At 54.9% G+C, this 13,410-nt stretch overlaps 1 protein-coding gene across 6 annotated transcripts in view; it reads left to right on the top strand.

The window, feature by feature from the left end:
* NUMA1 (nuclear mitotic apparatus protein 1) overlaps positions 1 to 13,410 on the top strand; it is a 74,757-nt gene that overhangs the window by 58,824 nt on the left and 2,523 nt on the right. For 3 of the 6 annotated variants that reach the window (XM_080815984.1, XM_080815983.1, XM_080815982.1), the window contains exons 13-21: positions 1,433 to 1,555; positions 1,709 to 5,110; positions 5,534 to 5,575; positions 6,986 to 7,054; positions 9,829 to 9,939; positions 10,030 to 10,248; positions 10,373 to 10,530; positions 11,607 to 11,853; positions 12,714 to 12,942. In XM_080815984.1, the coding sequence (XP_080672110.1) occupies positions 1,433 to 1,555; positions 1,709 to 5,110; positions 5,534 to 5,575; positions 6,986 to 7,054; positions 9,829 to 9,939; positions 10,030 to 10,248; positions 10,373 to 10,530; positions 11,607 to 11,853; positions 12,714 to 12,942 (4,600 nt within the window). The remainder of the gene's footprint in view (positions 1 to 1,432; positions 1,556 to 1,708; positions 5,111 to 5,533; positions 5,576 to 6,985; positions 7,055 to 9,828; positions 9,940 to 10,029; positions 10,249 to 10,372; positions 10,531 to 11,606; positions 11,854 to 12,713; positions 12,943 to 13,410) is intronic. The other 3 variants (XM_080815986.1, XM_080815985.1, XM_080815987.1) reach the window with 3 other exon arrangements.

Here is a 13,410-nt window from a genome sequence, read left to right as displayed (position 1 = left end):
TGTGTATACACAAACACACACACACACATATATATATATATATATTTTTTTTAAGATTTTGTTTATTTATTTGACAGAGATCACAAGCAGGCAGAGAGGCAGGCAGAGAGAGAGTGGGAAGCAGGCTCCCTGCAGAGCAAAGAGCCCGATGCAGGGCTCAATCCCGGGACCCTGGGACCATGATCTGAGCCAAAGGCAGAGGCTTTAACCCACTGAGCCATCCAGGCGCCCCATATATATATTTTTTAAGTAATCTCTCCACCCAGTGTGGGGCTCAAGCTTACAGCCCTGAGATCAAGAGTTGCAGGCTCCACTGACTGAGCCAGCCAGGTGCCCCCCTATTAGTTTTTTATTGCTATCTTTAAAGAACCCAACTCTGCCACTTATTAATCCTGTAGCCCTAGGGCAAGGCAGTTAATATCTGAGCTTCAGATCTTGCTCTGCAAAAGGATAGTAATAGCTATCTCCCATATCTGTCTGGTGGATTAGGAATTTAGAGAGGACCCGGCACAGTCCCAGCCTGGTTTAGTGGACAGTGGGAGGAGGGGGTGGGGGACCGGGGTGGGAGGTGCTATGGCTGCTGCTATTGAGGCCCAGGCAGGCTGGGATGTATGTGTATAGGTGATATTTATATATATTTATTTTATACTTATATATATTTATGTTTATATATTTATATTTATACATTTATATTTTTGTCAGGAAGCTTTTTTTAAGGTTTTATTTATTTATTTATTTGATGGAGTTACAGCAAGAGAGGGAACGAAAGCAGGGGGAGTAGTAGAGGGAGAAGCAGGCTTCCTGTCGAGCAGGGAGCCCAGTGTGGGTCTGCATCCCAGGACCCTGGGATCATGACCTGAGCTGAAGACAGACGCATAACGACTAAGTCACCCAGGTGCCCCAAGATTTTTTAAAAAGATTTATTTATTTTAGAGACTGCATGAGCAAGGAGGGGGTAGGGGCAGAGGGAGAGAGAGAATCTCAGACTGACTCCCCGTTGAGCAGGGAGCCTGATGTGGGGCTTAATCTCAGGACTCTGAGATCATGATCTGAGCTGAAGTCAAGAGTTGGATGCTTGACTGAGCCACCCAGGCATGGCTGGGGATTTTTTTAAGCTGTTGCGTATTTGGATAATCTGGGAGCCAGGACTTGTCTGAGGAAGGGTATATAGTAAGGAGGTTTTTTTTAAGTAAGGAAATTTGAAGTAAACTTAGTGGCCTGGAAGAAGAAATTAACAGGTCACGTGACTTAATTCAGCCGTGAAATTAGGGCTAGAAAATCAGGTCCCTCATGATTCCAGGTTCTTGGTTTCTGAGTTTTTCCCAAGGTCAGGGCAAAAGGAGATTTTGGTAACAGGGTGATAGGGCTCCATATGTTGTTGGTAACCTAGTACTTATTCCACCTCTGTTCACAAAGGCTCTTTTATTCTCAGAAATGCCTTGAAGAGAAGAATGAAATTCTTCAGGGAAAACTTTCACACCTGGAAGAACATTTGGCCCAGATGCGGGAGAACCCACCCCGGGAGAAGGGCGAAGTGTTGGGCGACGTCTTGCAGGTAGGAATGCACAGGAGCAGCGGGGAAGACCCGCCTCCCGCGTTTGGTATTGACCTGTGTTTGCTACAGTTGGATTCCTGTTCATTAGTTCTCATAGGTGCTCTGGTGATCTAGGAGTCATGCTGATCCTCATTTGTTTCTTTATCTCACCAGCTAGAAACCCTGAAGCAAGAGGCAGCCTCTCTTGCTGCAGACAATAGCCAGCTCCAAGCCAGGGTGGAGGCGCTGGAGGCTGAGCAGGGCCAGCGGGAAGCCAAGCTGCTGGCCGAGCGGGGCCATTTTGAAGAAGAAAAGCAGCAGCTGGCTGGCCTGATTGCTGAGCTGCAGGGCTCCCTGTCCAACCTCAGCCAGGCGAAGGAAGAGCTGGAGCAGGCCTCTCAGGCTCAGGGGGCCCGGCTGTCTGCCCAGGTAGCCACACTGACTTCTGAGCTCACCACCCTCAATGCCACTCTCCAGCAGCAGGATCAAGAACTGGCCAGCCTGAAGCAGCAGGCCAAACAGGAGCAGGCCCAGCTAGCAGAGACCCTCCAGCAGCAAGAACAGGCCTCCCAGGGCCTTCGCCAGCAGTTGGAGCAGCTGAGCAGCAGCCTGAAGCAAAAGGAGCAGCAGTTAGAGGAAGCCGCCCAGGAGCAGGAGGCAGCCAGGCGAGACCATGCCCAGCAACTGGCCGCTGCCGCCGAAGAGCGGCAGGCTTCTTTAAAGGAGAGGGATTTGGCCCTCCAGCAGCTGGAAGCGTTGGAGAAGGAGAAGACTGCCAAGCTAGAGGTCCTGCAACAGCAACTTCAGGCTGCTAATGAAGCCCGGGACAGTGCCCAGGCCTCAGTGACTCGGGCCCAGCGGGAAAAGGCAGAGCTGAGCCAAAAGGTGGAGGAACTCCATGCCTGTGTTGAGGCAGCCCGTCAGGAGCAATGTGAGGCCCAGGCCCAGGTGGCAGAGCTAAAGGCCCAGCTGAGGTCTGAGCAGCAGAAAGCAACCGAGAGAGAAAGGGTGGCCCAGGAGAAGGGCCAGTTCCAGGAGCAGGTCCGGGCTCTTGAAGAGTCCTTGAAGATCAGCAAGGGCAGCCTGGAAGAGGAGAAGCGCAGGGCCTCAGACGCCCTGGAAGAGCAGCAGCGTCACATCTCCAAGCTGGAGGCAGAGACCCGGTGTCTGGTGGAACAGCATAAGCAAGAACGGAAGGAGCTAGAAGAAGAGAGAGCTGGGCGCAAGGGGCTGGAGGCCCGATTACGGCAGCTGGGGGAAGCCCATCAGGCCGAGATGGAAGCCCTGCGGCAGGAGCTGGCAGAGGCCGTAGCCTCCCAGCGTGAGGCAGAGGGTGAGTGTGAACAGCTTGCCAAGGAGGTGGCCACCTGGCGCGAGCGGTATGAGGACAGCCAGCAAGAGGAGGCCCAGTACGGTGCTTTGTTCCAGGAACAGCTGATGACCCTGAAGGAGGAATGCGAGAAGGCCCGCCAGGAACTACAGGAGGCCAAGGAGAAGGTGGCAGGGATCGAGGCCCACAGCGAGCTCCAGATCAGCCGGCAGCAGAGTGAAGTAGCTCAGCTTCGTGCCAACCTGGCCAGAGCCCTCCAGCAGGCCCAGGAGAAGGAGGTCAGGGCCCAGAAGCTTGCAGACGACCTCTCTGTTCTGCAGGAGAAGATGGCTGCCACTGGCAAGGAGGTAGCCCGCCTGGAGGCCTTGGTGCGCAAGGCAGGAGAGCAGCAGGAAACAGCCTCCCGTGAGCTACTCAAGGAGCCCCCAAGGCCAGGAGACAGAGGGTCCGAGTGGCCAGAAGAGCAGCAGGGACGCCAGTTCTGCAGCACGCAGGCGGCACTGCAGGCCATGGAGCGGGAGGCTGAGCAGATGGGCAGTGAACTGGAGAGGCTGCGGGCTGCGCTGATCGAGAGCCAGGGCCAGCAGCAGGAGGAGCGTGGGCAGCAGGAGAGGGAGGTGGCACGCCTGACCCAGGAGCGGAGCAGGGCCCAAGCTGATCTTGCCCTGGAGAAGGCCGCCAAGGCAGAACTGGAGATGCGGCTGCAAAATGCCCTCAATGAGCAGCGTGTGGAGTTTGCGACCCTGCAGGAAGCCCTGGCCCATGCCCTGATGGAAAAGGAAGGGAAGGACCAGGAGCTGGCCAAACTCCGGGGGCAGGAAGCAGCCCAGAAAACAGAGCTGGGGGAGCTTCAGCAAACTGTGCAGCGACTGAAGGAGCAGCTGGCCAAGAGAGAGGAGGGGCGCCAACAGTCTCTGGGGCCGGGCAGTGGAGAAGACTCTTCTGGGTCAGGAGGAGCACAGTCGGAGTCTACTGGAAAGAGTGAGCGAAAAGGCCCTGAGCTCGAGGCTCTGCGGGCTGAGGTGAGTAAGCTGGAGCAGCAGTGTCGGGAGCACCAGGAGAAGGCCTCTGGCCTGGAGCGTAGCCTGGAGTGTGAGCGTGCCTCCCGCACGGAGCAGGCCGGTGCCCTGGAGGCGTTGCAGGGCCAGTTAGAGGAGAAGGCCCAGGAGCTGGGGCGCAGTCAGGACACCTTAGCCACAGCCCAGAGGGAACTGGCCACCCTCCGTGCCAAGGCCCAAGACCATAGCAAGGCTGAGGATGAGTGGAAGACCCAAGTGGCCCGGGGCCAGCAGGAGGCTGAGAGGAAAAACAGCCTCATCAGCAGCCTGGAGGAAGAGGTGTCCATCCTGAACCGCCAGGTCCTGGAAAAAGAGGGGGAGAGCAAGGAGTTGAAGCGGCTGGTTGTAGCTGAGTCAGAGAAGAGCCAGAAGCTGGAGGAGAGGCTGCGCCTGCTCCAGGCAGAGACCACCAGCAACAGCGCCAGGGCCGCCGAACGCAGCTCTGCTCTGCGGGAGGAGGTGCGGACCCTCCGGGAGGAGGCCGAAAAACAGCGGGTGGCTTCAGAGAGCCTCCGGCAGGAGCTGGCCTCGCAGGCAGAGCGAGCAGAGGAGCTGGGCCAAGAACTAAAGACGTGGCAGGAGAAGTTCTTCCAGAAGGAGCAGGCCCTCTCTGCCCTGCAGCTGGAGCATACCAGCACCCAGGCCCTAGTGAGCGAGCTCCTGCCCGCTAAGCATCTGTGCCAGCAGCTGCAGGCCGAGCAGGCAGCTTCTGAGAAACGCCATCGTGAGGAGCTGGAGCAGAGTAAGCAGGCGGCTGGTGGGCTGCGGGCAGAGCTGATGCGGGCCCAGCGGGAGCTCGGGGAGCTGGGGCCCCTGCGGCAGAAGGTGGCAGAGCAGGAACGGGCAGCGCAGCAGCTGCGGGCTGAGAAGGCCAGCTATGCGGAGCAGCTGAGCATGCTGAAGAAGGCTCATGGCCTGCTGGCAGAGGAGAACCGGGGGCTGGGGGAGCGTGCCAGCCTGGGCCGGCAATTTCTGGAAGTGGAGCTGGACCAGGCCAGGGAGAAGTATGGCCAGGAGCTGGCAGCTGTGCGAGCTGACGCGGAGACCCGTCTGGCTGAGATGCAGCGGGAAGCACAGAACACTGCCCGGGAGTTGGAGGTGATGACTGCCAAGTACGAGGGTGCCAAAGTCAAGGTCCTGGAGGAGAGGCAGCGGTTCCAGGATGAGAGGCAGAAACTCACTGCCCAGGTAAGACGCCCAGCTCAGCCTTGCCCACAGAGATCAGACCTGAGAGAAGGGACGATGTTCCCTTCTGTCTTGGCTTCCCTCACTGGCGGGGTGGCTGGTAGAGTTCAAGTATCTTGCCCCCTACTGTCCTAAAGAAGGTATCAGTAGTTTCCTCCTCCCTGAAGGCTCTGTCCCTGGAGAGTGAAGTTGTGAAGTCTATCATCTGTTCTAGAAGTACACAGTCCTAGGCAGGTATGCCTGCAGTGGAGACCCTAGGAACTTCTGGGGACTAGAGTGAGCCAAATTGTCACTTTTTAAAAATGACTAGAAGTCTCGTTCCTTGGAGGAAAGTCTCAGAGCCTCAGTGAGATCAGCCTGGTGGTAGGGCTAGTGCCTTTCGGTCCCCATCTCACTCTGTCTCCATTGCCCCTCCCCCGCGCACAGGTGGAGCAGCTAGAGGTATTTCAGAGAGCACAAACTAAGCAGGTAAAGCCTGGGGTCCCTGATAAGTGCTGGCTGCTTAAGCGGTGACCCGTCTCAGTGTATGACCCTAAGCTGCAGCTTGCCTCCACCTGCTCCTGTTGTGAACTGTCTGTAAACAGGGCAGGGTCGAGCCATGGAGTCCAGGCCCGGGCTGCCCAGGAGTGTGTGTGCTGGGCCCTCTCTCGGGCCTCTTCCCACCCAGTCCAGGTCGGCGTCCCCATCCTTCTGTCCCTTCATCTTTCCCATGTCCGAACTGGTGACTGGCATTTCTTGGGATTCCCAAATCTCCAAGTTCCATTCTCAGCTTGGGTGCCAAACTAAGAGAAGTGGCAAAGTGACCGTGGGCCTCATTTCACACAAGCAGCCTCCACAGGTCAGGGAGGGTTGTGAGCATTGGGACACCTGCCTATCATCCTCTGGGGCTTTAACCCTGAGCGTGAACTAGAGCTGTCTGGGAGCAGGAAGGCCAAGCCCCACAAGAGACCGGAGGTGGCCCGGCCTGGGTGCTGGGCCCTCACAAGGATCTCCCTGCACTGCCCTGGCCACTGAGGCCGTCGGCTGGTGCCTAGCAGGGGCACCCTTTCTCCACCACCCTTCCTTCTCAGTCACTTCCGGCCTGCTGAGGAATTGGGTCCTCCTCTCCTTCCATCGCCGCCTCCAGGGAGCCTGAGGTGATGGGGACAGTCACACCGAATAGCAAACAGGCAGCAGTGGAGCTCTTGCCTCTTTGCAGTTCCTGCTTGAGCCCCTGGAACGCCTGGAGGAGCCAACAGTGCTCGTGCTGTTAGGCTCCCTCTAGACCCCTCCCTCCCTCTGCTCCTCTTCCCTGTGGGAGTGGGGTGGGCTTGGGGTAGAAGGGCTGCCCGCCCTCCCCACCTTGTCTGGCAGTCTACTTCCCAGTGCTAATCCCAGTGGGCATGTTGCTAGCTCCAGCCCTGACAGCCCATGCAGTTTGGGAAGAAGTCTGAGTATCTGTGGCCCTTGGCAGTTTTTGGGAGGAGTGCTGGGTATTCAGTATTTACTAGAATTATAGACTCAGTCCCCTGTTCCTGTCCCCAACCTGGAAAGGTTGGGGCTGGGAATAGTGGCAGTAGTAGGGTGGTAATGGGATATCAGCTCCCCAGATTCAGTTCTGAATCTTGAGGCTGGAGGGCTCTGGCAGGCCTGTCTCTGCAGCCTGGGGACAGAGGCGAGCGTGGGCAGATGGCTCTGGCAGCCCCTGCATATTGGGTTGCCTCACTCTGGTCCTGCCAACCAGCCTAAGCAGCAGGCTGTTCCCTAATTGGAGGCCAGAGAAAGGACCAGAGTTTCTTCTAGGAACACTGGGGATTTATCTGGGGAAGGCTCCTGATTTCTCAGGACAACCAAGGGAAGGCCTCCTGAGTCTTGTCTTCTCTTCCTCCCCTGCTCCAGGTGGAAGAACTGAGTAAGAAGCTAGCTGATCATGACCAAGCCAGCAAGGTGCAGCAACAGAAGCTGAAGGTAGGATACGGTGGGGGTTGGGTCATCCTCCCTCAGCCTCAGAGTGAGGAGGGGGGAGGGACGGCTCTCTGTAAGCCCTCAGGCTGTGGTGGGTGTGGGGGCAGAGGAAGACCTTATAGTCTTCCATCTGCCTGTGGCTCAGGAGCCCTTGCTTGTGCCCCCTTCTTGGAGCTCTCGAGCGAAGAGGAGAATGACTCCCATCCCTCAGACCTTCGTTCTGTACTACAGTAGTTCCTAGTCCTGTGTGGTTTAACTAATGAAAAATTCAGCTTCTCAGTTGCGCTAGTCTCATTTCCCTTGCTTAGTAGCTAGGTATAGCTAGGGCTGCCAAATTGGACCGGGCAGATACAGACCATTTCTGTCACTGTAGAAAGTTCTTTGGCTAGCACTGTTCTAGACAGCTTAACCTTGAGGAGTGTCCTCAACATTTATATTACAATGCAACTTAATATTTGTTTAAAAGACTTTATTTTACAGAGCATGAGGCACACAAGCAGCGGGGAGCCACAGAGGGCAGGGAGAAGCAGGCTCCCTGCGGAGCAGGGAGCCCGATGCGGGACTCGATCCCAGGACCCTGGGATCATGACCTGAGCTGAAGGCAGACTTTTAACCCACTGAGCCACCCAGGTGTCCCAGCAACTTAATATTCTTAATACTTACAGCAGTGTCATGTTCTTTGGTTTAATATCTGCTTTTTTGTAGTTCAGGCTTCACAGCTTTTACCAGGGGTAGAGGAATTAGGCGCCACTGGCCTTGGGGCTCACTAAAGCTCTGGGTTTTTTTTTTTTTTTTAAGATTTTATTTATTTATTTCACGGACAGAGATCACAAGTCAGACAGAGATCACAAGTAGGCAGAGAGGCAGGCAGAGAGAGAGGGGGAGGCAGGCTCCCTGCCGAGCAGAGAGCCCGATGCGGGGCTCGATCCCAGGACCCCAGGATCATGACCTGAGCCAAAGGCAGAGGCTTTAACCTGCTGAGCCACCTAGGCGCCCCAGCTCTGATGGATCACAGGAGTTGGTGGGAGGTGAGCTTTGTTTCCCTCAGGTCCCCTCCATGATAATTGTGTGATAAATGTGCTTATCAGGGTGCCTGGGTGGCACAGGCAGATTTAAGTGTCCGCCTCTTGGTTTCAGTTCAACACAAACTATACTGACTACTCTTGGGATACTAACCGTCTGATCTCCATCAGAAGTAGGGCATCACATTACCTCGCTTCCCTCCTTCCCATGATTATTGATGTGGGTCTGAGTATAATTTGAGATCATCTCTCCAATATCTCCTAAGCTTTTCAAAAGAGTAGTTTTGGCTAGAAAGTGAGTACAGAATAGCAAATATGCCAGCATCATTGGTAAGATGTCATTTAATTTCTCTTGACTATAGTTAGCTGAGAAGTCTGCTCACAATGGTTTGATGAGGTAAATTGAAATAATTGCTCCATTCTAACACGGGAGAACATGGGCACAGTAAGTGGAGATATCAAACTCACAATCCAAATAAGTAGCAGAAACTTGAGCAAGAATTGATTCAAAAGAAAAACAAATCTCAGTCTTGTGCAGAAGCCCCTGCATTGTTCTCATGGCTGACACAGGCTGCATTAATAATACCAGCAAGACTTAGCAGTATACGGAGATGTTCTCTAACATTTCTATTATATATTCACCTGGCAAGGAATGCATTTTCCCTTTTTTAATTTCAGTTCAGGTTGTGATCTCAGGGTCATGAAATTGAGTCCCACGTTGGGCTGTGCACTCAGCGTGGAGTCTGCTTGAGATTTCTCCCTCGGGTCCTCCCGCTCATACTTTCTCCTGCTCATACTTTCTCAAATACATAAATAAATCTTAAAAACAAACATACTAGGGCGCCTGGGTTCAGTCAGTTAAGTAATTGCCTTCAGCTCAGATCACGCTGAGCAAGGAGCCTGCTTCTCCCTCTCTCCTTACCTGTGCTCACTCTTGCTTTCTCTGTGTTTCTCTCTAAAATAAATAAAATCTTAAAAACAAACCAAAACCCAGATGCTTATTCTCCATTTGGGGGTCTTCCCGGGGCTTGGAGATGTAGGTTAGGTAGGGCCAGCTAGTCCAGTGTCTGCTGCAAGCTAAGCACTCACTGCCATTGCAGAAGGACCAGGAGCTGGATGTGGGCCCTGTTCCCGAGGAGTCTGTGGTCTGGATAGGAGGCAGTGCGGTATTATAAATGAGCCCACACGGGACTTGGAGTCGGGTGGACCAAGGTTCAAATCTTGCTGTGCTGTATGATCCTCGTCAGTATGTTTACATCTCTGAGCTCAGTTTCTTCATCTCTGAAATGGGGATGAAGTTACTTCCCACAGTGGTTTTGAGGTGGAAGAGTTCACAGGTCCTCAGAGAGCTCATGTGTCAAGTGTCTAGCTCCATGCTCTGTAACCAAGTGTTCCTGACGCTCAGTCCCTGTTGGGGAGTAGGGAGTCTCCTTGGGGAGACTACTCATGGAGAGAGAATGAGATGGTTTGTGCCTGGTCACCAAGAAGGCAAAGATAGGGCTGTCAGAACTCTGCCAGAAATGGCATTAGCTGGACAGGGAAAGCTCCTGCAGAATGTGGACCTTGACAGGGTGTGTGGTATGTCCGTATTAGGTGGGAGTTGTGGGCAGGGATAAAAGGATATTTTGTGCATGTCCTGAGCGAGAATACAGGAGTCTGAAAATACCCACGGAGCCCAGGAGCCTAGGGCAAGTCAGTGATTTGGGGGGAGTGGACAGAACAGCCACCCTGATCAGCGTTTGTCATGCTTTCCAGGCCCAGGGAGGGGAGAGCCAGCAAGAGGCCCAACGCCTCCAGGCCCAGCTGAATGAGCTGCAGGCCCAGCTGAGCCAGAAGGAGCAGGCAGCTGAGCACTATAAGCTACAGGTGAGGCGCCCCCAGCCCTGGACCACTGCCCCCCCAACCCCCAGTCCCTGCCCCACCCCCACCACCCACCCGCCCTGTCTGCCCACGTAGATGGAAAAAGCCAAGACCCACTATGATGCCAAGAAACAGCAGAACCAAGAGCTGCAGGAGCAGCTCCGGGGTCTGGAGCAGCTGCAGAAGGAAAACAAAGAGCTGCGGGCTGAAGCAGAACGGCTGGGCCGGGAGCTGCAGCAGGCTGGGCTGAAGACCAAGGAGGCTGAGCAGACCTGCCGCCACCTCACCGCCCAGGTGCGCAGCCTGGAGGCACAGGTCAGTATCAGCTTGGACTGACTCCCTCATCACCCTTTGGACCCCTATGCCACCCCCCACCCCCACCTCCAGGCTGCCCCTGCCTGAGGCTTGTCTTCATGCTCCCCGGCCCTCTCCTTCTCAGGTTGCCCACGCTGACCAGCAGCTTCGAGATCTGGGCAAGTTCCAAGTGGCAACTGATGCCTTAAAGAGCCGGGAGCCCCAGGCTAAGCCTCAGCTGGACTTGAGTGTGGACAGCCTGGATTTGAGCTGCGAGGAGGGGACTCCCCTCACCATCACCAGGTGAGGAGGCACCCTGCTGCCCTCTTGTCCCCTGAGTGCCTGCTGTCAGGTTGTCCTGGCCACTGGGCCTAGTGAGATAAATATGTGGTCCCTTTGCCCTCTGGGAGCTTATTCATCGGGAAGTGTAAGGAAACCCGGGCACAGGTGGTAGGGCACGTGTTTGTATAGGGCCCCATGGGAGTAAGAAGAAATGAGGGGTCAGAAGGGGCTGCCCGGAGGCTGTCACTTCTGCTCAGAATCTGCAGATGAGCTGAAGGTGTGTGTGCCTGGTGAACAGAGGGGAGCAGAGGACAGAGGTTGAGAGAGCCTGGCTGTGCTGGCAAGTGAGGTGAGGAGGGCTGGCTGCGATCCCCACTGAAGTTTAGAATTGACCGTAAAGGCATTGAGGGACCTCAGAAGGGTCGGAAATGAAGCAGTATGTGGTCCAGTTTGCATCTTAGAAAGCTTTTCTCATAGCCAGTGAAGCTGACGCTACAGACACACCCAGAAAATATTAATGCATTTATTTACCTCTCACAATCCTCTGAGGTAGGTTTCGTGATTATGTACTTTAACAGATGAGACTGAGGCATAGAGGGGCAGTCATTTGACCAAGGTCCCACAGTGGTAGAGGTAGGCTTGAAGTTCACCTTGCTTGTCACCAGGCTCGCACCTCCCCAAAGGTGCCACTAAGTCTAGGTGAGAGATGAGGTGGACTGGCCAAGGAGATGCGAACAGACAGGGGTGTGGTTAGGCAAGCTGTTGGGTAGGATTGTGGCTGGGGGGTGCCCAGCTGGAGGCTGCTCTTGTTCCCTGAAGTGGGTCATCCAGGAGGAACACTGTGGAGCTGGGTGTCCAGGGGGCGATGTCTGGGATAGTGGAGTCCTGGAGTTGCCAGTGTTAAGGAGCTCAGAGAGCCATGGGAGTAGATGAGCTCACCCGGAATGGAGAGTGAAGAGAGGGCCCAGGGTAAGGGCTTTCCTGGGTAGTTCTCAAAAATCAGAGAAAAAATGGGATGCTTGACCTGGTCCGCTTATAGTAAATGTAGGAGTTGGTTACTTTGGAGCAAAGGGATGAACAAAATGCCTTTTCTACAGCAAGCTGCCTCGAACTCAGCCAGATGGTACCAGCATCCCTGGAGAGCCAGCCTCACCCATCTCCCAGCGCCTGCCCCCCAAGGTAGAATCCCTGGAGTCTCTCTACTTCACCCCAATCCCTGCTCGGGGTCAGGCCCCACTGGAGAGCAGCCTGGACTCCTTGGGGGACGTCTTCCTGGATTCAGGCCGGAAGACCCGCTCTGCTCGTCGACGTACCACGCAAATCATCAATATCACCATGACCAAGGTCAGGCTGCTGGGAGTGGGACTGTAAGCCAGTCATGCTCCCTTTGCTCATAAGGGCATCTTCCCCATTGGGTCCTCACAGTAGCCTCCCAAGGCTGGCCGGGCTGATTAAGCTGTATCTTAAGATCCCAAGAAACAAAGGCCTCTGTTGTAGAAAAGGGCAGGGCTGGAATTGGATGCCTGTTGGCTTTAAGGTGGGTTTCTTTCCATGGGTAGCACTGACCCTGTGCAGGCTGAAGGGAGAGAATGTGAAGTTATAGCCCAGCCCTGGGCCTCCAGCACACCACCTAGGTGGCTGAGATGCATTGTGGCCATCCAGAAGGCTGCCTGCCAGGCTGGGAACTCTGGCTGGCACTGTTTCCATATCCTGAGGAGGTTGGGGAGAGGGGAGGTACCTTTCATGCAGCAAAGGGTACCTCCTTTGTGTGGGTTGCCCTTTGCTACCGAGAAGCTGGAGACCTAAAAGATGGGCAGGGTCATGGCCAGCTCGGGTTGAGGGGACAGTGGAGACTATGGGATGAGCCTGACTAGCCCAGGAGCCAAGCATTCCAGCCCTGGCTCTGCCACTTGCTAGCTGAGACTGGTAGGCCGATCCTTTATTTTTTTACACCTTGATTCTAAACTGGTCTGATACACAACTCTGCCTGCCTTCCTTCAAAGCACAGTCAACAGGCAAGAGAAAATGGGTATGACCTCAGCACATTATGCAGGATTCTTAGCAACAAGGCCCATTTCTTGCATATATGCAGCTAAGGATCCCTACAAAGCAGTGTGGGAACACAGGCATTTTAGGAAGGGGAACAGGAGGCTGCTTTGTGGACTGTCAGGGACCCACCCCACCAGATTAATTCTCTCTTCCAGAAGCTAGATGTGGAAGAGCCGGACAGCGCCAATTCATCCTTCTACAGCACCCAGTCCGCCCCTGCCTCCCAGGCCGGCCCACGAGCCACGTCTTCTACCCAGTCTCTAGCCCGCCTGGGCTCTCCTGATGATGGCAACTCGGCTCTGCTCAGTCTACCTGGCTACCGGCCCACCACTCGCAGCTCTGCTCGCCGCTCCCAGGCTGGTGTATCCAGTGGGGTCCCTCCAGGTGAGGTGACCATAGGGGCTTGAAACACAGATGAGACGGGAAGCAGATCCTGGCACAGGAAAGGGACAAACTTCTAAAACCCCAAAGCTAATTACTTTCCAGTACCTTGCCTGTCCCTCTTCCCTGTAGTCTCAGGGCCTTGTCTATCCCTTAGGCTGCTCTTCATCTCAGCCGGTGTGAATGGGAAACATTCACACAAGGGGCCTAGGATTCCCAGCCTAATAGTGATGCTCAGCTCAGGTTCTCTGTTACCCCATCTCAGGGGGTAAGGGGTGCCAGAAGAGCTCTGCTGGGCCAGTGTTCTATTCTTAGATTCCTCCTAAAGGCTCTTGCCCTCCAGGACCTCCTAGGTCCTCAGTTTCTCTAAGGTGTCACAGCCTCTGCAGAGGATCTCCTTTGACCTCCCAAGAAGGAGAGCAGTGAGCCAGCCCCCACGGTAGAAATGCCCTTTGAGCCTCGCCCTGCGAT

The sequence above is a fragment of the Martes martes genome (genome assembly GCF_963455335.1).
Source record: "Martes martes genome assembly, chromosome: 10".
Classification (NCBI taxonomy): Eukaryota; Metazoa; Chordata; class Mammalia; order Carnivora; family Mustelidae; genus Martes; species Martes martes.
The sequence above is the reverse complement of the archived record's forward strand: the minus strand, read 5'-3'. Positions and strand labels throughout refer to the sequence as shown.